The sequence below is a fragment of the Bubalus bubalis genome, chromosome 11 (assembly GCF_019923935.1).
Source record: "Bubalus bubalis isolate 160015118507 breed Murrah chromosome 11, NDDB_SH_1, whole genome shotgun sequence".
In the NCBI taxonomy this organism is placed as follows: domain Eukaryota; kingdom Metazoa; phylum Chordata; class Mammalia; order Artiodactyla; family Bovidae; genus Bubalus; species Bubalus bubalis.
This window is the reverse complement of record NC_059167.1, coordinates 57,643,649-57,666,616: the sequence shown is the minus strand read 5'-3', so window position 1 is coordinate 57,666,616 and position 22,968 is coordinate 57,643,649. Positions and strand designations below refer to the sequence as shown.

Below are 22,968 nucleotides of genomic sequence, written 5' to 3'. Positions count from 1 at the left end.
TATGCACAATTTGAATTTTGAGATAGTGTCCAATTTTACTTCTAAAAGGCTGTATCACTTTTTATTGAACATAAAAATGATTTTTGTTATAAAAACAATCCATGCATATTATGGAAAACAAGAAAACACAAATTAATATAAAATGAAAAACTCCTATACCCATCACCCAGAAATAATTTTTTCCTTATATCTGTGTATCATACATGCAATAGTTGAAAACAAATTTACTGAAGTTAGTGGTAGAATTTGCCTTAAGGAGAGAATAACCTCTGTTTAGGAAAAATCTGTGATGGATCTGCCACAAATCTAAGAGAAAGGTCAAGGACTGGGTCAAGCAGAGCATTACTGTGTTCGCCTGTATCCAGTTTTCTGTGTGTGTGCACACGTGTGTGTAAGAGAGAGAGAGGAGAGACAGAGATATGTACGCCATTTCCAAAACATGTGGAATGAGATATCCACACTTTCTTTTCAGTGCTACGCTAGAGTTAACATTCATCTTTTCTCAACTCTATATTCAGTGCCTTCATATTGATAACCTGAAACTGACCATGATGCAGGTTTTATTTAATAAACTTTACTTTTTACAGCAGCTTTAGGATGAAAGCAAAGCTGATCGGAAGATTCAGAGATTTCCCATTTACCTTCTGATCCCCCACCGCCCCCTACCCGCCCGCCCCCCCCCCCCCTCCACACACACACACACACACACAGCCTCTCCCATTAGCAACTATCCCTCACTGGAGTAATACATTTGTCACAACTGATCAACCTACACTGATACATCATTATCTCCAAAACCTAGAGTTTCTATTAGGGTCCATGCTTGGTGATGAGACTTGAATATTTTACTATTCCCCTCCACAGTAAGAGAACATATTTATATTATTGGTCACAGATTATACAATATGATAAATTTTAAATTTCAGGCAACTTAATGATACATTATGTTTCAAAGCTTGCATTTCCCTAATAAGAAGCTGAGCATCTTTTCAAATGTTTATTGGTTATTTTCATTTCCTCACCTGTAAATTATCTGTTCTTAGCCTTTGCCCATTTTTCCATCGGATGTATCTTTTTAATTTGCAGGTCTTTATATAGTATGAGTATTGCTTTTTTGAACTGTTAAAACTTTAAAATGCTTTCTCTCAGTCTTGTACTTATTTACATTATTTAAAATATCTTAGTCTTTTTGACTTTTGGGTTTTGTATCTTGCTTAGAAAGAGCTTTATTATACCAAGACATTAACTATATTATAAATTTCTACTATTTTATTTCCTTCTGATCCTTTTTATTTCTTTTGTATTCAACTTTTTTTTGGTGTGGGGGGAGGTGACACTATAGGGCTTATGTGATCTTAGTTCCCTGACCAGGAGTCAAACTGGGATTCCCAGCAGTAAAAGCTTAGAGTCCTAACCACTAGACCACTAGGGAATTCTCTTGCATTTAACTCTTTAGTCAAACTTATTATCACAGCATACTTTGAAGTAGAGACTTTTTTTTTGAGGTAAGAGATCTAATGCAGATTTTTTTTCAAAGCTGGTGGCCCTTCATTTATTTAATCCTTTTCTTACTGTTCAGAGAAGTTTTATGTAACTATAAACATACACCCATACACACACAATGCAGACATACAGTGTGTTTTCTGGATTCTATTACATCTCATTTATCTATTCCTGTGCCCAAACTGCACCTCATTGCTTTAAAAACAACTTTTTATAAAACCACAGTAGTTATCTAATAGGAAAAGTTACCCTCACTGCCCATTTTCAAAATTTTCTTAGTTACTCGTCCATGTTTCTACTCCAAATGAATATATTACTTTAAAAATTAACAAAAATAACAAACCCGTTAAAGGGCAGGGCTGGGGGGAGGGCAAATTCTTTACAGTTAAAACCCCCCAATTCTCTCAGACCTTTCTGGTTTTGCCCACTTACTTGCTGTGATATTCAGCTAGAGGATCTTCGTCTTCCACAATTTTCCTGCCTGCAAAATCAATGGTGATCTTCTTAGAGAGCCGAGAGGCATGTCGAAATTCTCTCAGCTCCTCCTCTCGCTTCTGTATGGCCTCCCGCTCAATTTTGGACAACCACTGGTTAGAATCACTAGCAAAGTAATCTGACTCATCATCAATGACTTGGGTCCTTCGAATGCTAAGGAAAGAAAAAGAACACATGGCAATTAGGTCACCTGTTAACAAACAGGGATTTGACTATTGGGAAGCTGTTACAAGTAGCTCACTCTGAAATGCTGTCCTGAAGGTTATTATTTCAAATGTAGATGCTCCAGAATGTTCCCAAACCAGGTCAAGCTCTGATTTCCAGCTTCTGTACATACCTTATTCCTACTGCAGGCTCAGCTCTTAGAACGAATCTCACCCTCGGGCAGAAAAAGACACAGCACCATATCCACTGTCCTCCTATTTTCCTGTTAGTCCAGCCCTCACCTTATAACTGGGCCTATGGGTCATTTTGCTGCCTCTGAGTTCATGTCTTGGCAGCTTACTCAATAACCTCGTCTTTCTACAATCTGGACCTAGACTACTCCTGCTAGACCCAGTTGCTGCCACTTCGCTTAGAAACTGGACTTCTATCCTGGACTCTCAGTCCTGGAGCTTATTCTTAGGATATCTTATGACTGCATTACTACGACACATCAGTTTCCACCACCTCCTCCACAACCTCATCCCCAGTCCCTCACTTAATATACAAGGACCAAGTTCCAAGATAAGACAATCAGGCTTATTTCTAAGATCATACCAACAAAGAAATTAAGAACTAGAGGGAATCCTGGTGACCCAACTCTCTCCTTCTATAGATAATAAACCTGGGCCTCAAAGAAGTGACTACTCCCAAATCACAAAATCAGTCTCAAAGGAATAATTACTAATTAGTGATATACACAGGCATAGGGACATACTGAAAATCAGATTCTGATTTCAATTTTCCAGGACTTGGCTGGAATTATAAAAGTTTTAAAACAGACTGAGAGTGGTCCTATACACAAACTTACATAATGAAATTGGTGCCCTTGGAAACACACTGGCATCAATAGGGAGAGACTCTTTTCCAGTTTCTGTTTATCAAAAATGTGCTCTATTTCTAATGATAAATTTCACTGAGTAAGGGTAAAAGTGATATTTAAAACTCTTGTGATGGGCTTACTTAGGGAATAGCTTTCAAAGTATGTCTCATATATTCCTAGCGAATGATTTCAAAGTAGTAGGTGCATATAACCAAAGGATTATAATGCCAGGAACAGACATATTCAGTTGCCACATTAAGAGATTCAGGGTCTTTCTAAGGATTCCCACATGGCTACTTGAGAACTGAGCATTCACGTTCTCTTCAAACATTTTTTTTTTTTTTTTTACCATTAATTGGGTTTCAACACATATTTTGCTCAAAAGAAGAAAAAAAATTAGAACTAACTAATCCATAAACCTGTCTCCTAAAGAAAGGTGAGAGGGCTAAATGATAAAAGCACAGGAGTATAAAGCTCAATTTAGGGACATTATTAAACCACAAAATAAATTTAGTGTCAAAGGAAAAAGGGAGAGTAAGACATGTGTCCCCATGACATGGTATTAACTCTCCCAGAGACAGCTTCTTATGGAGTATCCAGCATATGTTGACTGAATTAATGAATGGCTTCAAGTGAAACAAGTGTGGAATTCCATCCAAATCAACTTTCCAGGGGGTACACTAGCATTTGACAAGAAACAAAACATGTTGCAGGTTACGTCCTCTTGGTGTGAGCCTATCTTAGTTAAACATGATTCAAAAACAAGCATTTGACCTCCTACACAGAGTGTTTGTTCTTCTTTTGCTGTAGGTAAAGTGCCAAAATAATGGACTACTCTTATTTCTTAGCCTTTTTAATTCTAATCACATCATACCTAGTTCTGTCAAACTCTAGCAGCTTGTCTTTATGCTTGATAGCCTTCTCCAGACCAGATTTAAATCGCAATTCTTGATGAGGAAGAAGGTCCTTGGTAGAGATGTCCACTTTCCCAGAATTCTCTGTCCCTGAAGTTCAATAAGGAAATCAAATGGTGTCAGCGTATCATACAAATTAGCTGTATCATGTGCAGCAAAGAAAAAAATATCAGAAGGTATGGCTGTGTCTCTAATGATAGCCTTCATTTTAATGGAAAACAAACAGGTACCACAGGCCAGGCTTTACTTCCTCAGGCATCAAGCAGCACTTGAAACACAGTAAGTTCTCAATCAATGTTAAGGATCCACTTCTTTCCTTTCCTTATGGGAATGTGGATTACTAAAGGTAACAGACTGTTTAATCAAACAACATAAAAATGCCTTACTAATGAAAAACTTCATTGAGTAGGGCTGAATATCATCTTTAAACTACTTCTATATATCAAAGTTAAAAACTAAATAACAAAGGGAAAAAAGAGAAGAAATTTCAGGAAAGGAACAGCAATCAATAATGAGAACTTATCAGATGTTAAAGCAATGATGATGACTATAAAATTACATATTATATTACTTAATTCTCACAATAGCCTTGTAAGACAGTTTTTATTATTTTTATTTTATGGACAAAGAAACTGAAGTTCAGAAACATTAATAAATTCACCAAGTTCGGTTAAGTTAGAAATTAAAAGGTGGAAACAAGATTTAACCTTAGGTCTAACTCTAAAGCCCACCATCCATTCCTTGGTCCATGTGTTATCTCCCTGGTGACAACAAACCATAAATCTATATATCAGAAAGGATAGCCATAAATTATGATAGAATCAAGATCTAAAATGTGTTAGGAAAGCAACTAGGCTATAATGAAGGCTTTCTCTTTACCTAAAACTCTAGGCCTATTTAAAGTCCTGTCAAATCTTCTTTTAAAATTAAAAAAAAAAAAAAAAGAGAGAGATTGATTCTTGTGTTCTGAATATCAGAAAAGAACTGGGGCTTCCCTGATGGCCCAGTGGTTGGGAATCCACCTCGTAATACAGGGGATAAGGGTTTGATCCCTGGTCCAGGAAGATCCTACATGCCATGGGGCAACTAAGCCCACATGCCATAACTATTGAAGCCCACACTCTGCAACAAGAGAAGCCACCACAATTAGAAGCCCAAGCACCAGAACTAGAGAGTAGCCCCCACCCACCACAACTAGAGAAAGCCCATGCTGCAATGAAGACTCAAAGCAGCCAAAGAAAAAAGGCACTGAGAACCACTTGTTTCGTAATAATGACCCTGCTGCTGCTGCTAAGTTGCTTCAGTCGTGTCTGACTCTGTGCAACCCCATAGATGGCAGCCCACCAGGCTCCCCTGTCCCTGGGATTCTCCAGGCAAGAACACTTGAGTGGGGTGCCATTGCCTTCTCCAATAATGACCCTAGAGAAATGCTAATGAAAAAAGTATGGAGACATGTTCAACCTCATTAATAATAATTTTAAAAATGATGACAATAAAAGTAAAATATTATGAAATGTCAAAACCCAATAGTGATAGGTTTGGGGGTAAAATACTAATTGTTGCAGACTAGCACTCTTGCCTGGCAAATCCCATGGACAGAGGGGCCTGGTGGGCTACAGTCCATGGGGTCGCTAAGAGTCGGACCCAACTGAGCAACGTCACTTTCACTTTTCACTTTCATGCACTGGAGAAGGAAATGGCAACCCACTCCAGTGTTTTTGCCTGGAGAATCCCAGGGACGGGGGAGGCTGGTGGGCTGCCGTCTGTGGGGTCGCAGAGTCGGACACGACTGAAGTGACTTAGCAGAAGCAGCAGCAGCACAGTATTGGAAAAGGCAATGGCACCCCACTCCAGTACTCTTGCCTGGAAAATCCCATGGACGGAGGAGCTTGGTAGGCTGCCGTCCATGGGGTCTCGAAGAGTCGGACCCAACTGAGTGACTTCACTTTCACTTTTCACTTTCATGCATTGGAGAAGGAAATGGCAATCCACTCCAGTGTTCTTGCCTGGAGAATCCCAGGGATGGCAGAGCCTGGTGACTTAGCAGCAGCAGCACAGTATTTTGATAAAAGAATATGGCAAATATGTCTTAAGTGTCAAAAATGATCATATTCTTTGACTCAGTAATCCCATTCCTAGGAATTTATCCCAAGAAAATAAATCAAAAGACACAGTATTAATAAAGTGGACCATTTGTGTTATCATTTATAATTTGGAAAGAGTATCCAGTAATGGAAAAATAAATAATCAAATTATAATAAATACATTTAGTGACTATTTTTAGGCACTACAAATTACAAGTATGAATGGCAACATAAACAATTACAAAATATTAGTTAAAAAAGGAAAACATAAAATTCTGTATACACTATGATTACTACTCCATAATACCAACCACGAAGAAGGCAATGGCACCCCACTCCAGTACTCTTGCCTGGAAAATCCCATGGATGGAGGAGCCTGGTGGGCTGCCGTCCATGGGGTGGCTAAGAGTCAGACATGACTGAGCGACTTCACTTTCACTTTTCACTTTCACGCATTGGAAAAGAAAATGGCAACCCACTCCAGTGTTCTTGCCTGGAGAATCCAAGGGACGGGGGAGCCTGATGGGCTGCCGTCTATGGGTCACACAGAGTTGGACACGACTGAAGCAACTTAGTAGCAGCAATACCAACCAATCTACCTATATTTAAAAAACAACTATGAAACAAAGCAGGAACGAAATATCTGCGCAAATGGAAAGGGCTGAGTAGATTGTTTTCCCTTTAACTATTTTTGTTATGCTTTGTTCAATTATAAAAAACTGTGAAGAGTTGCAAAAAATGGAGAATTCCTATATAACTTTAACTCAACTTCCTTTAATGTTAGTACCTTATCTTACATAATCATAGTACAATTATCAAAAGTAAGAAATTAACTTTGGTACAGTATCATTAACTGAATTACAGACTTTACTTGGATTTTAGTATCTTTTCCACTGATATTATTTTTCTGTTTAGGGATCCAATTCAAGATCCTACACTGCAATTAGTTGTCCTTTCTCCTTAGTCTCTTTTCAAATTGTGACAGTTTTTCAGTCTTTCCTTTTCTTTCACGATCATGTACATCTCCAATTCTTAAACTTTCATCCAATAATTTCAGCATCCATTAGTGGATCCTGCTTGTAGCAATTATTACTATTGTGATGTAGAAATGACGATTTTCAGTTCCCATAATTCCTTCATTTTATTAATTGGAATTCTGTAAGAGCAGTCCCTTCTCTCCCATTTATTAATTTATTCAGTTAATTCTTATTATATTCTTTGGGTTATAAGCCAATAGTATTATTATTACTATTATATATATATTTTTTGCTCAATGTTGCTGCTAAGTCGCTTCAGTCATGTCCAACTCTGTGCAACCCCATAGACGGCAGCCCACCAGGCTCCCCTGTCCCTGGGATTCTCCAGGCAAGAACACTGGAGTGGGTTGCCATTTCCTTCTCCAATGCATGAAAGTGAAAAGGGCAAGTGAAGTCGCTCAGTCGTGTCCGACTCTGTGTGACCCCATGGACTGCAGCCCACCAGGCTCCTCTGTCCATGAGATTTTCCAAGCAAGAGTACTGGAGTGGGGTGCCATTGCCTTCTCCTGCTCAATGTTAGGTGGTTTTAATAAGAATATTTTTTAAAAAATGCTTAGAGAATAAATGAGTAAATAAACTGCTATCTTACATACCAGGATACAAGTAAGAGAAATAATCACAGATAAAATAATCGCAGGTCCATCACCACAGTGATCCAATTGAAAGATTACTGCCTACCTGACATGAGCTTCTTCAGTAGTTTCTGGCTCTTGTTTGAGTCACGCTGTAAAATATCTCGTTCTTCATGAGTACATACCTGATAAAGAGACAAAACACATGATCCAATAGTTAAAAGATACTGTGTGCTTGATATACTTAAAAAGTAACCTCAAATTACACGTTAGATACAGCAATAAAATAAGACTGTCAGTGTTTTTTAATCAAGACAAATATACCAAAAAATATATATCCAAATGAGTTTCACCCTAGTCTCTTTCCATTTCTTCCTTCTTTTATGAACCATACAAAAAACTGATCTCACTGCAAGTGTCCCTAAATGACTAGTTTAAAGAAAAAAGGCTAACCTACTTTCAAAAGACAAAAATTTGCCACCAAGAATACAGAAAAATACATTTTTTAAAAAGTCTTCCATTTCTAATCATAAAATTCAAGTCTTACGAGTGAAATTATAAGCAAGTTTCTTATTTATTTATTTTTAGTTGCACCATGTGGCAATGGAAGCACAGAGTCTTAACCACCGGACCACCAGGGAAGCCCCGCAAGCGTCTTATTAAAAAGAGAGTCAAAAGAAGCAGCAAAATACAGTGCCAACAGTGAAAACTAGTCTAGCTTTTGCATGTATTTTGTTTCTTTGCTTTCAAATATTACCTACTTGTAAAGTAATAAACATATTAAGCAAAGAAAAAATTATATTATAAAATCACTACAAGAAAGTATTTTACTTCAAAAAAGGAGTTTACTTAAAAACAATTTCATACTAAGCTTAATTAATAAAACTGCAAGACTTCAAGGCCAATCTGCTTTACGTTACTTTGTTTCTTGAACAGAAGGATCCACGGGACCTAACAGAAAGCACTGTACTTGCTAGCAGTTGCCTGAGTGGCACATGGAGTTCCGGCCAGCAGCTGTCGGGTATTTCTCTAGCAAAAAGAAGCCCCACATGGGAGGATATTTGCTGTTGTTTTCTGAACATTTTTGATATTAGATACTACATTTTTCAGGTCATCCACTGTCAATCAACTTATTATCTGAGTATATTGAAAAGTTAAAGGCCCCACAAGACAAGGGAAAACAAAGCAACACAAAATATGCTTTCACTAATAGCAATGCCACTGTTTCTGCCAGTCAGCTCAAGTGGTAGAACAAGCCTTCTAGACAACTCACTCAGGTGTCTGTAATTACGGCTACACTTTTGAGATGACTCACTCAGATAATGAAGCATTATAAAAAGAAGGTGTTCTGGAAAAACAAGCTATAAAGACCTGAGGATTATGTCACAGTGACTCTGCATCTCTAGAAATATGAGCCACATCTGAGACCTGACAAAAATTTTTATGTTTCAGGCCCTAAAGTTTTCTTGAATTGAATTTAATCTGACACAAGACTTGGATTCCTCACAATGTATGCGATCAAAGTCCTTCTCACAAATAGGCCTTATTCTAGCGTATCACCTTGAGTTTTGACTAAAGTTCGTGTTATAAGAATTTACTGGTAGCACAGCAATGTAAATTAACTGTACTTCAATTAAAAAAAAATTTTTTTTAATTTACTGGACACCTTAGGGAAGAAATTTACTAAGAAAAAGAGAACTTACCAGGGGTGTAATAAAGTCAAAAGCATAGTAAAAAACCAAAACCAAAGCATAGTAAAACAGGAGAGAAACAATTTACCAGAGAACCACAAAATAAGCAGGGGCCAGAACCCTCTTGTTCACAGACAATCCGCCCACAGACCAGACAGTTGTTGATCAGTTTGTGCTTCTGGCCCAGACAATCACAAGGGTGGCGACCTGGAATCAGGACTGCAAGCTTGTCCTGTCCCTCTTTCGTATATAAACTGACAAACTTTGTCTTCTTCTTCAAGGAGCTGCTGTTGTCTTGTGCCTAAGGGTACAAAGACATCACAAATAACATCAAATAATTAATGACAATGAAAGCAGTCAGGAGAGAAAAACCTCAGTTCTATTCAATAATAACTTATAGGGACTTCCCTGGCGGCCTAGTAGTGAAGACTCCAAGCTCCCACACAGGGGGCATGGGTTCAATTCCTGGTTGGGGAGCTAAGATCTCACACCTGAGTGGTGTGGTCAAAAACAAAAACTTTGACAATTTGATAGGTAGTATCTCAGGGGATTTAACGTGTATTTATTTGATTACGAGTAGCATAACCAACCATCCTTGTTGGCCCAGGACTCAGGGGAAATCTCAGACTACAGGACTTTTCAGTGCTAAAACCAGCAGAGTCCAGGCCACTAAGGGGACAAACTGGTCACTTAATTGCTGGTAAGGATAAACATTTTTAATGTTTATTGGTCATTTATATTTTTTCTTTTGCTTATGACAGTCTTTGCTCATTTTATTTCAATTAACAAAAGGCTTAAGACAATTTTTTTTTTTAAGTTCACATTATTTTGGAAACCTGTCTCCACATGTTGTTGCACAGTCACCACAAATGAATTTTTTGATCACTACTTTTACTTCCCTGGTGGCTCAGATGGTAAAGCGTCTGACTACAATGCAGAAAACGCAGGTTAGATCCCTGGGTTGGGAAGATCCTCTGGAGAAGGCAATGGCACCCCACTCCAGTACTCTTGCCTGGAAAATTCCATGGATGGAGGAGCATGGTAGGCTACAGTCCATGGGGTCGCAAAGAGTCAGACACGACTGAGCAACTTCACTTGCACTCTTCCATCTTAGCATAACTAACTACCCTGAATATAAGTATTTCTGCTTACCTCATGGGGCTACTTTGGGAGCCAAGAGAGACTATGAAAGAGCTCTAAATGCTAAATAACAATGACAGTGGTGGTAGAACTGAATGTTCTAAAATAGGAACATCTTAAAACAGCCAGAGTTCAAATCCTTTCAGTACAAACCCACAAAAAATGTTGAAATTGAAGCCCTGGTGCATTTCCTTAAATATTTTCTATCAAAGCTATCTATTTATACTCTCTAAAAGATGTCCTTATAATACTAATTTAATCAAGCTGCAAAAAAAAACACCAAACTACCATATAGAAAGGAATATGCTATCATCATCACTCTTTAAAATTCATGCACTTGTTGCAAGTTGCCATTCTAGACCAACGTATATCCCTTGCTCTCTGAAATGTATCAGGTGTTTCATCTTTTCCATTGAGCCAGAAAAAGCCTCATTTTCCAAGCACTCACCTTGGCCAAATCAAAAGGTGTTTTGACCTCTGTGGTTGTATCAGGTTCAGTAAATGCAGGCGCTTCCTGTTTGTTTCTCCCTTTTCGCCTACTCCTCTTCAGCTGGTCTCCTGATCTCTGGCCATCTAACATTTATTTAAAGAAGAAGAAAAAAACATATATGTGTGTATGTGTATATATATGTACATAGATAGACTGGAAATAGTAGGATTCATTGGTAAGTTAACAGCTAATAAAGGGAAGGCAATGCTTAATATTTAGAGTCAAGAAGTCAGGCAGGTTTTTAAATTATCTCTTCCTCTCAAATCACAATTAAATTAAATTCAAACTATCATTTTTCAAGATTACAGTCAATGATAAAGACTACTGGGTAACATTAAGAAGATAAATTATACTTATGGCTGATTTACATTGCATGGCAGAAACCAACACAACATTGTAAAGCAATCATCTTCCAATTAAAAAAAAAAGAGTATAAAAATTTTTTTAAAAAGAAGTTAAATTAAACAGAATTCCCTGGTTTCCCAGTGGTTAGACTCCCGAGTTTTCACTGCCAAGGGCCAGGGCTCAAGCCCTGGTGGGGGGACCAAGGCACCGCAAGTCATGTAGTACAGCCAAAAACACAGAAGTTAAATTAAAATCTGACATTTTAGACTGTATAATAATAATGACTTATTTAGTTTGGTGCTCATCTTTAGTACTGTTTAACTTATTAGTTACTTGTAAATGCTACTCATACTGAAACCGGTCAACATTTACTTACATTATTGTACTAAGGTTTTCTTTAATCCATGTTTTAAATTTTTCAAGTTATTCTGAAGCTACAACTGTTTCTACAAACAAGTGTTTTTGTGATATTTTCTAAGTTGAAAAAGTCTGAACTAAAACAATATTCATTACAGATCAAGTAGAACTGAACTTGGGCTTCCCAGGTGGCTCAGTGGTAAAGAATCAACCTGCTAATAATGCAGGAGACTCGGTGTGATCCCTGGGTGAGAAAGACCCCTTGGAAGAGAAAATGACAACCCATTCCAGTATCCTTGCATGGAGAATTCCATGGACAGAGAAGCCTGGAGGGCTATAGTCCATGGGGTTGCCAAAGAGTTGGACATGACTTAGCAACTATACAACAAGAGAACTGAACTAAAAACATGTAGCATGATTCTGCTTAAGTTAGCTGTGAGGGAATATGGGGTGATAGAACATATGCGGTCCTATAAACCAGCCAATTTACCAATATTTCAACCTTTAAGTTAATCACATCAACTTAACCTACCATCTTTCTTGAAGGACTGCTGCAGAGCATCAGAAGTCAACTCCTGATCATTCTTTTGCCATTTGGTTACAAGCTCTTCTATAAATTGACCTTTTTTGCCCTCATTTCCCTGAAGGAGGTCAGTAACATATTCTCGTATCTCTTCAGCACTCTCAATTGACAAAACATACCTCAAAAAGCAAAGAAATAAGTTGTTAAAACAAAGTTAGTTTATACTATGTTTTTCAATAATCATAACAGAGATCAAGGTAGTAAAAAACATTTATTAATCCATTAGAGTGTTTATTTTGAGCCAAGTTCAAGGTTAGATGCTAGGGATATAAATTTGATTAGGACAAAGACTGATGCCAACTAGTTCATAGTCTAACTTTCATGTTATCTTCTTATATTTCTAGAATCAAATCAGTATTTTGAAAATAGGCTTGTGGGGCTGTCCTTAACATAGAAATACTTTTTAATCTAAATGGGAAAATAACTTGAAAAAGAATATACAGGTGTAACTGAATCACTTGCTGTACACCTGAAACTAACAAATTTTATTTCTAGAATCAAATCAGTGTTTTGAAGCTAGGCTTGTGGGACTTTCCTAAACACAGAAATACTTTCTAACTTAACTGGGAAAATAACTTGAAAAAGGATACACACACACACACACACACACATATATATATATATAACTAAATTACTTTGCTATATACCTGAAACTAACATAGCATTGTTAATCAACCAGACTCCAACATAAAATTAAGTGTATGAAATAAGTATTTATTATTTTTTAAATTTCTCTACTCTGATAGCAGCAGAATTTTTAACATTTTGACAAACATTTTTGAAGGTCATAGAATAACAAAAATATTGTCCTTTTTTTTTTATTTTTATTAAGATCACTTTGCAGGGTCTAAGCCTGCATGGTCATTTTTATGGTTCCATACTACCGCACAAAGCAAGAACTACCTATATCTTGATTGAGGAATGGTTACAAAGCTACATATACTTGTAAAACTGATCAAATTTTACATTTGAACAAGTGACTCTATTAAACAAAAATTACATCTCAATAAACTGTTAAAAACCACTGCTATTTTTTAAAAAACGTAAGAATACTTTCCATAACTACACATCTGCAGTCATTGTATTTTCCTAGGAACAACACAAAGTACTTAATTTTTATACTGTAAAACCTAAAATCTCTTTTTTTTGCTAAAAATATGAATATATACTACAAGCTAACCAGTTACTGATTTAACATTCTTAAAAATTATAAATTAAGATTAGCAAAAAAAACCCCCGAGAGATTAGCATCATATCAGAATGAGCAGATCTACTTTAAGAAAATAGGATGAAGGGTTTCTAAAAGTGAAATCTAAAAGGGGTAGGAGTACAAGCCAGTACTTTTCTATAAACCAATCAGACAATATACTGAAAGTGCCTTAAAAACAATCCAGTAATTCCATTTACAGAACTCTCTAAGAAATGAGGAAAAAAAAAAAAAGAAATAAGAGGAATTTATGCAAAAATGTTAACTATATCATTATTTGAGTTAGCGAAAAACTGGAGGCTATTTAAGCCTTCATTAATGGAAGGGGCAAATGAATTCAGGTTTTTGGACTTTACAAAATCTAATATGCGGTCACTAAAAGTGAAATGTTTGAATAATTATTATTTTTTTAATTATTAACTTGTTTACTTTTTTTTTTTTTTACCATGCCACCAGGCTTGGGGGATCTTAATTCCCTAACCAGGGATTAAACTGTGCCCTCAGCAGTGAAATCTTGGGAGTCCAAACTACTGGATCCCCAGGGAATTCCCTGAATAATTACTATTACCTGAGGGAAAAAAATGCTCTCATATAAAGTGAAATAGTAGGACAACCCATATGGTATATGATCTCAATTGCTATAAAAGGAAATGTATATATCCATACACTTGTGTGCAGAAAAAAGGCTTCTTTTTTGTAGAAACCCTTCTAAGGTTACACATTAAAATGATTACCACTAAGAGAGATGATTAAAAACAGTTGGGTTTGTTTTTATTTTCTTTATTCCTTTACAATGAATATATTTTAGAAATGTATTACAATATGCATAGGAAAAAACACTAAGAGAGAAATAGAGTTATCTCTGGGTTATGGTATTATGGTAATCTTGGTTACCTCCTTTACCCTTTGATGATTTTTTTTTAGTTTTCTACAGTGACTATATTACATCATTAGAGAAGTGAAAAAATTCAGGTATCAAACCATGACAGCATTGCATGATCTGAAGAAACTGTAATATAGACATACTGGTATGAGATACAAGAAAATTATTACAATAATGCTATATTCTTTGAATTTAAAATAAAAATCATGTAATTGTCCCATCCTTGGTAATAAATGTACTAGGTTATTTACCTAATGTGGTGGTTGATTTGCAGCGTCAGAATCTATAAGAGAACAAACTTGTGCCTTTGGGCATCCTTAAGAGCATCTTCTAATCAAATACAAATTTTTACAAAATAGACAACTGTTTTTAATGAATTTTAAGGTTTAATCAACTTGATCCCCAAACTTACTAGGCCCCATTAAAAGATTAATTGGTATCAAGAATTCAGATAGCTGCAAAGAACCTCAAAGTATCATTTAACTCTGGAATATGCAAGGCATTAGGGAATTATTTAAAGAGTTTTAGAAACAATTGAATAAATGTCATTTTAAATATTTAACAAAGAATAATAAAGACCAACATACATCCAAATGTATTAAACATCAAATCTTAACAAAACAGATCCAACCAAAACTAAAGCAGACTGTGGAACAAGGTTTATTTTGCTAATTCTGTGTATAGACCTTAATGTTCCATATATGAATCACTGATTAGGAAGGTAACAGCTTTATGCTGTCTTTTTAAAAAATTCAGGCCACTTGTGTCAAACTGTTCAAGTTAGCACACTATTATAGTATATCTGGGTAATTCTAAATTAAATATCAGGCAAGACAAGGCACCGCACATCTATACAGGAAATGCTTTCATCATGGCATCATAGCTTGTTGTGCTATAGCTAGTGAAAACCTAGAAGTGGTTCCAATAGTGCTAAATTACAGGTAGTTTTAGTGCTTGTTTTATGTTTTGGTCAATTCTTATCTAACTTATATTTATAAATATTTTAAACTACAAGCAAGTATACAGCCATACTTAGTGCTGCAACTTTAAAACAGAAATTTCTGATTACTCCTCTTTCAACTGTGTGGATAAGTTTAACTGAGGAAAATCTAAGGCTGCAAAATGAGCTATTAAACCACAATCTATGAGAATTAGAATTTTCCTAATACTGTATAAGCAACACAATACAACTGGATTCTGAGACTGAGAAGCCTACAACTATCCTAACTCCATTGTTGATTCATCAAAAATAGCCTCAATCTTTTTTTCTTTTAACTGATACTTTTTTCTGTTTGATATATTACAAAGCTCCATTATTTCATTTGACAGCATTCTACTGCTTGAAAAAATGTCTGAAAATGACTTAGCTTGATCTTGCCTTCAAAGAAGGGTAAAGCCAAGCCATACAATTTGGCTGGATTGGTTTTCTTTTTTTTAATCTTAAAAAATATCTTTAAATATTTAAAATTTTAAAAAACTGACATATAGTTGATTTACAATTTTGTATTAGTTTCAGATGTACAGCAAAGTGATTTAGATATGTACATTTTTTTCAGATTCTTTTCTAAGTTATTACAAGATATTTAATGTAGTTCTCTGTGCTATGTAGTAAATTGTTGTTCAACTATTTCATATATAGTGATATGTATTTGTTAATTCCACACTCCTAATTTATCCCCTCCCCCTTTCCCTCTGGTAACCATAAGTTTAGTCTTCTATGTCTGGGAGTCTGTTTCTGTTTTGTAAATAAAAGTCATTGATGTTCCTTTTTAGAATTCCACATATAAGAGATACAATATTCACTTAACTGGGATTTTTTGATAATCTATTACCATGTTTAAAATTATCCTTTAAAATAGGCTCTCTTAACTCGCTCATTGCCAACAAGCCTATTTTCTCCCAAACTCAGAAATTCACCTAACTTTCTACAACAGGCCTACAGCTGCAATTTAAGTTTCAGCATCAATGAGCAAGGAGCCAAATCAAGAAACACTTCTAGGTTCTTAAGTCCACTTTTTGTAGAAATTTTTCCCTACTCTTGAACTCTACACTGACACCTACCTATCTTTTAGTTCTCAATTCATCGCTTGCAATTAATCTTACGAGTTTCTCAAACCTTAATCAGACTCCTTTTTCCAATGCTCCCCAATACCCTGCACTTCCTTCACCTCATAACTCATCAACCATCTTTGCTGTCCCAGCACTTGGTATGCAGTAACGAAAAAAAAAGAAATCAATTGCAAGCAGATATTAAATCAAATCACTACTTCCACTTCACAAGAATCATAAATTGTTAAAGATAATCAGTGCTAATTATTCATTTTACAGATGAGGAAACTAAGGTACAAAATTGGAAGCTAAGTTGCCTAAGGTTCCAAAACTGGTGAATGACCACAGAAAATAGAACCAGGGATTCCCAAGTCAGGAGGTATCTTTGCACAGCACCACGCCACCCTTATTTAAATTTCAGGCCCTATTTGACACAAGCAGGACTGGGTAAACTACTGATAAAATGTTCAGAGCAAGGAATTTCTGAAAAGACAACTTGGCTTGCCCCTTCTCTCCAAAATGTATAAGGAAGGATAATTAGACTCATAGGTCTAATTATTAGGGATTTGGCGTTTTCCTGGGAAAAGAAGGCCCCACCAGCCGATTGTGGAGCATGACACCCTATTCCAGAAGCTAAACTATAAAGCCGGAGGTCAAACTTCGGCGCTCGGAGATAGACAGCAGCCCTTTTATTAAATTTCTTCATTCTCAACTTTTTAGTCCTTTTTCCGATTCCCCGTTTGCTTAGTCAGTACACATCCCAGAGCTCCTTCCCGCCTCGGACCCGAACCGGTCTTACTGTATGATCTCCTCACTGACATCCAGGCCGAAACTTTTCCGCAACTGCTCGGTGCACCAGCCCACCAGCTGCTCGCGGGACGCCGCCCCAGCCACCGCCATTTTCCCGAGCCGGAACCAGCTGGGATGCAAAAGCTCCGCGTTCTACACCGGACTAGGCCCCTAGCAAAACCGACCTCGCTCGCGCGGGTTCCGCCAGCCTGCACCGCCCCGCGCCTTAGCACCGCCCCAAACGCAGATCCCTCCCACCTATGCCTCCTCCCACTTCTTCCCGCTTCCTAGTGTTTGCACTTGAACCGGACCTCAATCTGCGCATGGTTCTTCCGAATTGTCAGATGTAAGGCTCGAGAACTGGGAATTCTAAGACGATACAAATGTCTCTACAACTACAGTTTAGGAAACAATAAAACAATACCCCGTAACCTAAGAGGCCAGCTTTTATATTGTTCTGGTTTTATTGAAAACACTTAAAAGAGCACTTGAAAGCTGTAAGGGTTTTCTCTGGTAGTAGAGGCTTTATAATACCCTTCGTCGTCTAATATCTGATTCATGCTACTTTTAAAACCTCTATTTGCTTTTTTGAGCCAGGTCTTTTCTATTAAAGCCAAGACAAATGGTCAACACCGAAATCAGATTGATTATATTCTTTGCAGCCAAAGAAGGAGAAGCTCTATACAGTCAGCAAAAACAAGACCAGGAGCTGACTGTGGCTCAGACCATGAACTCCTTATTGCCAAATTCAGACTTAAATTGAAGAAAGTAGAGAAAACCACTAGACCATTCAGGTATGACCTAAATCAAATCCCTTATGATTATACAGTGGAAGTGAGAAATAGATTTAAGGGCCTAGAGCTGATAGATAGAGTGCCTGATGAACTGTGGAATGAGGTTCATGACATTGTACAGGAGACAGGGATCAAGACCATCCCCATGGAAAAGAAATGCAAAAAAGCAAAATGGCTATCTGGGGAGGCCTTACAAATAGCTGTGAAAAGAAGAGAAGCGAAAAGCAAAGGAGCAAAGGAAAGATATAAAACATCTGAATGCAGAGTTCCAAAGAATACCAAGAAGAGGTAAGAAAGCCTTCTTCAGCGATCAATGCAAAGAAATAGAGGAAAACAACAGAATGGGAAAGACTAGAGATCTCTTCAAGAAAATTAGAGATACCAAGGGAACATTTCATGCAAAGATGGGCTCAATAAAGGACAGAAATGGTATGGACCTAACAGAAGCAGAAGATATTAAGAAGAGGTGGCAAGAATACACAGAAGAACTGTACAAAAAAAGATCTTCACGACCCAGATAATCACGATGGTGTGATCACTGACCTAGAGCTAGACATCCTGGAATGTGAAGTCAAGTGGGCCTTAGGAAGCATCATTACGAACAAAGCTAGTGGAGGTGATGAAATTCCAGTTGAGCTATTTCAAATCCTGAAAGATGATGCTGTGGAAGTGCTGCACTCAATATACCAGCAAATTTGGAAAACTCAGCAGTGGCCACAGGACTGGAAAAGGTCAGTTTTCATTCCAATCCCAAAGAAAGACAATGCCAAAGAATGCTCAAACTACCGCACAATTGCACTCATCTCACACGCTAGTAAAGTAATGCTCAAAATTCTCCAAGCCAGGCTTCAGCAATACGTGAACCGTGAACTTCCTGATGTTCAAGCTGGATTTAGAAAAGGCAGAGGAACCAGAGATCAAATTGCCAACATCCGCTGGATTATGGAAAAAGCAAGAGAGTTCCAGAAAAACATCTGTTTCTGCTTTATTGACTATGCCAAAGCCTTTGACTGTGTGGATCACAATAAACTGTGGAAAATTCTGAAAGAGATGGGAATACCAGACCACCTGATCTGCCTCTTGAGAAATTTGTATGCAGGTCAGGAAGCAACAGTTAGAACTGGACATGGAACAACAGACTGGTTCCAAATAGGAAAAGGAGTACATCAAGGCTGTATATTGTCACCCTGCTTATTTAACTTATATGCAGAGTACATCATGTGAAAAGCTGGACTGGAAGAAACACAAGCTGGAATCAAGATTGCCGGGAGAAATATCAATAACCTCAGATAAGCAGATGACACCACCCTTATGGCAGAAAGTGAAGAGGAACTCAAAAGCCTCTTGATGAAAGTGAAAGTGGAGAGTGAAAAAGTTGGCTTAAAGCTCAATATTCAGAAAACGAAGATCATGGCATTCGGTCCCACCACTTCATGGGAAATAGATGGGGAAACAGTGGAAACAGTGTCAGACTTTATTTTTCTGGGCTCCAAAATCACTGCAGATGGTGACTGCAGCCATGAAATTAAAAGACGCTTACTCCTTGGAAGGAAAGTTATGACCCACCTAGATAGCATATTCAAAAGCAGAGACATTACTTTGCCAACAAAGGTTCATCTAGTCAAGGCTATGGTTTTTCCTGTGGTCATGTATATATGTGAGAGTTGGACTGTGAAGAAGGCTGAGTGCTGAAGAATTGATGCTTTTGAACTGTGGTGTTGGAGAAGCCTCTTGAGAGTCCCTTGGACTGCAAGGAGATCCAACCAGTCCATTCTGAAGGAGATCAGCCCTGGGATTTCTTTGGAAGGAATGATGCTAAAGCTGAAACTCCAGTACTTTGGCCACCTCATGCAAAGAGTTGATTCATTGGAAAAGTCTCTGATGCTGGGAGGGATTGGGGGCAGGAGGAGAAGGGGACGACAGAGGATGAGATGGCTGGATGGCATCACTGACTCGATGGACGTGAGTCTGAGTGAACTCCGGGAGTTGGTGATGGACAGGGAGGCCTGGCGTGCTGTGATTCATGGGGTCGCAAAGAGTCGGACACGACTGAGCGACTGAACTGAACTGAACTCTGTAAGCTCGAGGGAGGAAAAAAAAAACTTGAATAAAACAGGTGCTGGGATTTGGCTTTGATGACTTTCAATATGAGTTCTCTATTGGTTTTTAAGAAGTTAAAAGGTGCGTATATGTGGGAAAGGTGCATATTTATATGGCTCGGTTTCCCTGGTGGCTCAGAGGTTAAAGCGTCTGCTGCAATGCGGGAGACCTGGGTTTGATCCCTGGGTCAGGAAGATCCCCTGGAGAAGGAAATGGCAACCCACTCCAGTATTCTTGCGTGGATAATCCCATAGACGGAAAAGCCTGGTGGGCTGCAGTCCACGGGGTCGCAAAGAGTTGGACACGACTGAGCGACTTAACTTTTCACTTTCATATGGGAATCTAGAAAGATGGTACTGATGATAAATTACTTGCAGGGCAGCAGTGGAGACACGTAGAGAACATAATTGTAGACACAGTGGGGAAAGGAAAGAGTGGGAGGAATTGAGAGAGTGGCTTGGAAACGTATATTACCCTGTGTAAAATAGCTAATGGATATTTGCTGTATGATGCAGGGAGCTCAAATCCAGTGACAACCTAGAGGAGTGGGATGGAGTGGGAGGTGGGAGAGTGGTTCAAGAGGGAGGGGACATATGTATTTCTATGGCTCATTCATGTTGATGTATGACAGAGACCAGTACAATATTGTAAAGCAGCTATCCTCCAATTAAAAGTTAAATTTTTAGAAAAGAAGTTAAAGGTTTTTCAACTAAAAATGACCAGAGTTAAGGATCTTTTTGCTACTCCCTTCTCCCCTGGGACAACAAACTGGGGAAGATTTAGCCAGCTTTCTCTGGAAACCTGATATATTTCATTGGTCAATTTAATTGACTGGCTTTGTGTTACATGTATAGGCTTTTCATTCCCATTAGGCTATTTATACTAAATAATTACATTAATTGGATGTTGTTCCTACCGTATGTTAGTTTTCACCGATATAATAAAAATCATATGTGTGTTGATTTATGTTGAGATTAGACTATTTTATTAATTTGAAAAATATATGGCTTTCGCATTTAAGAAAGACTGAATTTTCATAAATTGTGGGTACAAGTTTTGTTTCTTCATAGAAATCTGCTACATTTAATACAAATTATAACTTATCCAAATCTTTACCTGTTTTTATACATATTCTCTTCCCATTACTAGAGGAATAACTTCTTGAAGACAGAGTAACTTAAGCTTTTTGTACAATAGGACATTCTAGGTCCTCAAGGATAAAAATGTTCTTTTTTCACAAGGAATATGTTATTGATTGTACTATTTGTAATACATGCAATGTAAAGCCATTTATAATATTACCACTTGTTAAAATAAATTTATGCCTGAGCAAAGCAAGCACACCTATTTAATATGCCTTAAGGATATTCGTTTGTATAAATTTAGGCAGAAATTTCATCTGTACATACTACAACTTTCTTAATGCCTTAGGCCTTTAACTTTTTCAGGTTCACGCTACACAACTGTCCAGTTTATTTAACGGGAACGGAGAAGCACTTTTCCAAAGCAAACATTTAAATTAAGAATTTTTGAGTATCACTGCTTTTTCCCTAAGTTTTTACTCTAATATGCCTCCTTCCTTATTATAATTGGTGTTAAAAAGACAGACGTACAAACAGATACAGTAATACGTAGTTTGCCTCTGTGTGTAAAGATATATTCGCAATACTTTTAGCAATTTACTTGGCATGTTGACTAAGAGAAAAGACCAGCAGATTCTCTATGCAGCTCTAATCTCTACAAGGATCTGGGAACTGGGTAATTCAGTCCTTTATAGAAGCCACTTAACTGAAAAGGAAATGGTGTGCATTGAAGAAACATTGTGTACTGAGAGGGGTCTGATGATAAAGAACAAGGAGGGGAACCCTGGGGCTTGTTGATTTTTCTGACAGGACTTTGGCTGTAATCTTAGTCTCTAAGATTTAGACAAAGCTACAGATAATTTGCAATACCATCCCTCCCATTATAATGTTAATTTCATCTGCTGTCTAGATTCTCTAATTCAAAAACGTAAAGTAATTGTTGATTCTTTTAAAGCACTAAGTAGCCTTTATTCTGAAAGTTCAAGCATAATTTATTGGAGAGAATTAATGCCATGCTTACACTTTTAGTGTTGCCTTTCAAGTGTGGGTTTAACAAAGTACATCCTAAGGCAATTTCATCTGATCAGGTTTTGTACCTGGTCTTCACTGTGTGAAAATCATTCCCAAGGTGTATTGTGAGTAATTAAGATAAGCATAGGGATAGAAAATAATAGTTATGAGTTCCTAGTCTATAGTCATGTTCACTACGTGTCACGGATGTACCCTTAACAGATTTGACATATTTTAAAGGAATTCTGATTCCATATAGGTCTAGGGAAAATGTTTTATTATTATAATAATATTTCTTTTTATGTAGGTACATTGGCTCAGGCCCTAAAGAGTCTGCAATGTGGGAGCCCGAGGTTGGATCCCTGGATCCGGAAGATCCCCTGGAGAAGGAAATGGCTACTCACTCCAGCATTCTTATGGGGAGAATCCCATGGACTGAGGAGCCTGGCGGGCTACAGCCCATGGGGTCGCAGAGTCAGACACGACTGAGAGACTAACACTTTGACTTTTTAAAATGTACAATTTGCTCAGTTTTTTCTTGTTTCACACCATCCTAGAAAGTTTCATTAAATATATATATATATATTCCTGTAAATAGAGAATTCCCTAGCAGTCCAGTCTTAAGGACTCGGGGATTTCTGCTGCCTGGATTCGATCACTAATCCAAGAACTAAGATCCCACAATCTGCACCTCCTGGCCAAGGGGGTAAAAATCATCCCTGTAAATAAACTATATTAGCGTTTGACCATTCCATAGAGTTTTTTGGTATGGATGCTGTAGAGAGAGTTCATGCCTGAGATGTTAAAAAGTCCGCTAC

The 22,968-nt window shown here is 37.5% G+C and overlaps 1 protein-coding gene across 12 annotated transcripts in view; it reads right to left on the bottom strand.

Annotated features, from left to right (window-relative positions):
* The window catches only part of TRIP4 (thyroid hormone receptor interactor 4), a 54,225-nt gene extending 36,822 nt beyond the window's left edge, over nucleotides 1-17,403 (bottom strand). For 11 of the 12 annotated variants that reach the window (XR_006542835.1, XR_006542837.1, XR_006542836.1 and 8 more), the window contains exons 1-7: nucleotides 17,174-17,403; nucleotides 12,185-12,354; nucleotides 10,909-11,033; nucleotides 9,409-9,621; nucleotides 7,736-7,814; nucleotides 3,897-4,026; nucleotides 1,936-2,151 (exon numbers count right to left, since the gene is read on the bottom strand). Coding sequence is in view for 1 of the 12 variants with exons in the window: in XM_006043990.3 (XP_006044052.1) it covers nucleotides 1,936-2,151; nucleotides 3,897-4,026; nucleotides 7,736-7,814; nucleotides 9,409-9,621; nucleotides 10,909-11,033; nucleotides 12,185-12,354; nucleotides 17,174-17,274 (1,034 nt within the window). In the remaining 11 variants the exon portion in view is untranslated. The remainder of the gene's footprint in view (nucleotides 1-1,935; nucleotides 2,152-3,896; nucleotides 4,027-7,735; nucleotides 7,815-9,408; nucleotides 9,622-10,908; nucleotides 11,034-12,184; nucleotides 12,355-17,173) is intronic. The other variant, XM_006043990.3, reaches the window with a different exon arrangement.
* Nucleotides 17,404-22,968: the final 5,565 nt, after the last annotated feature.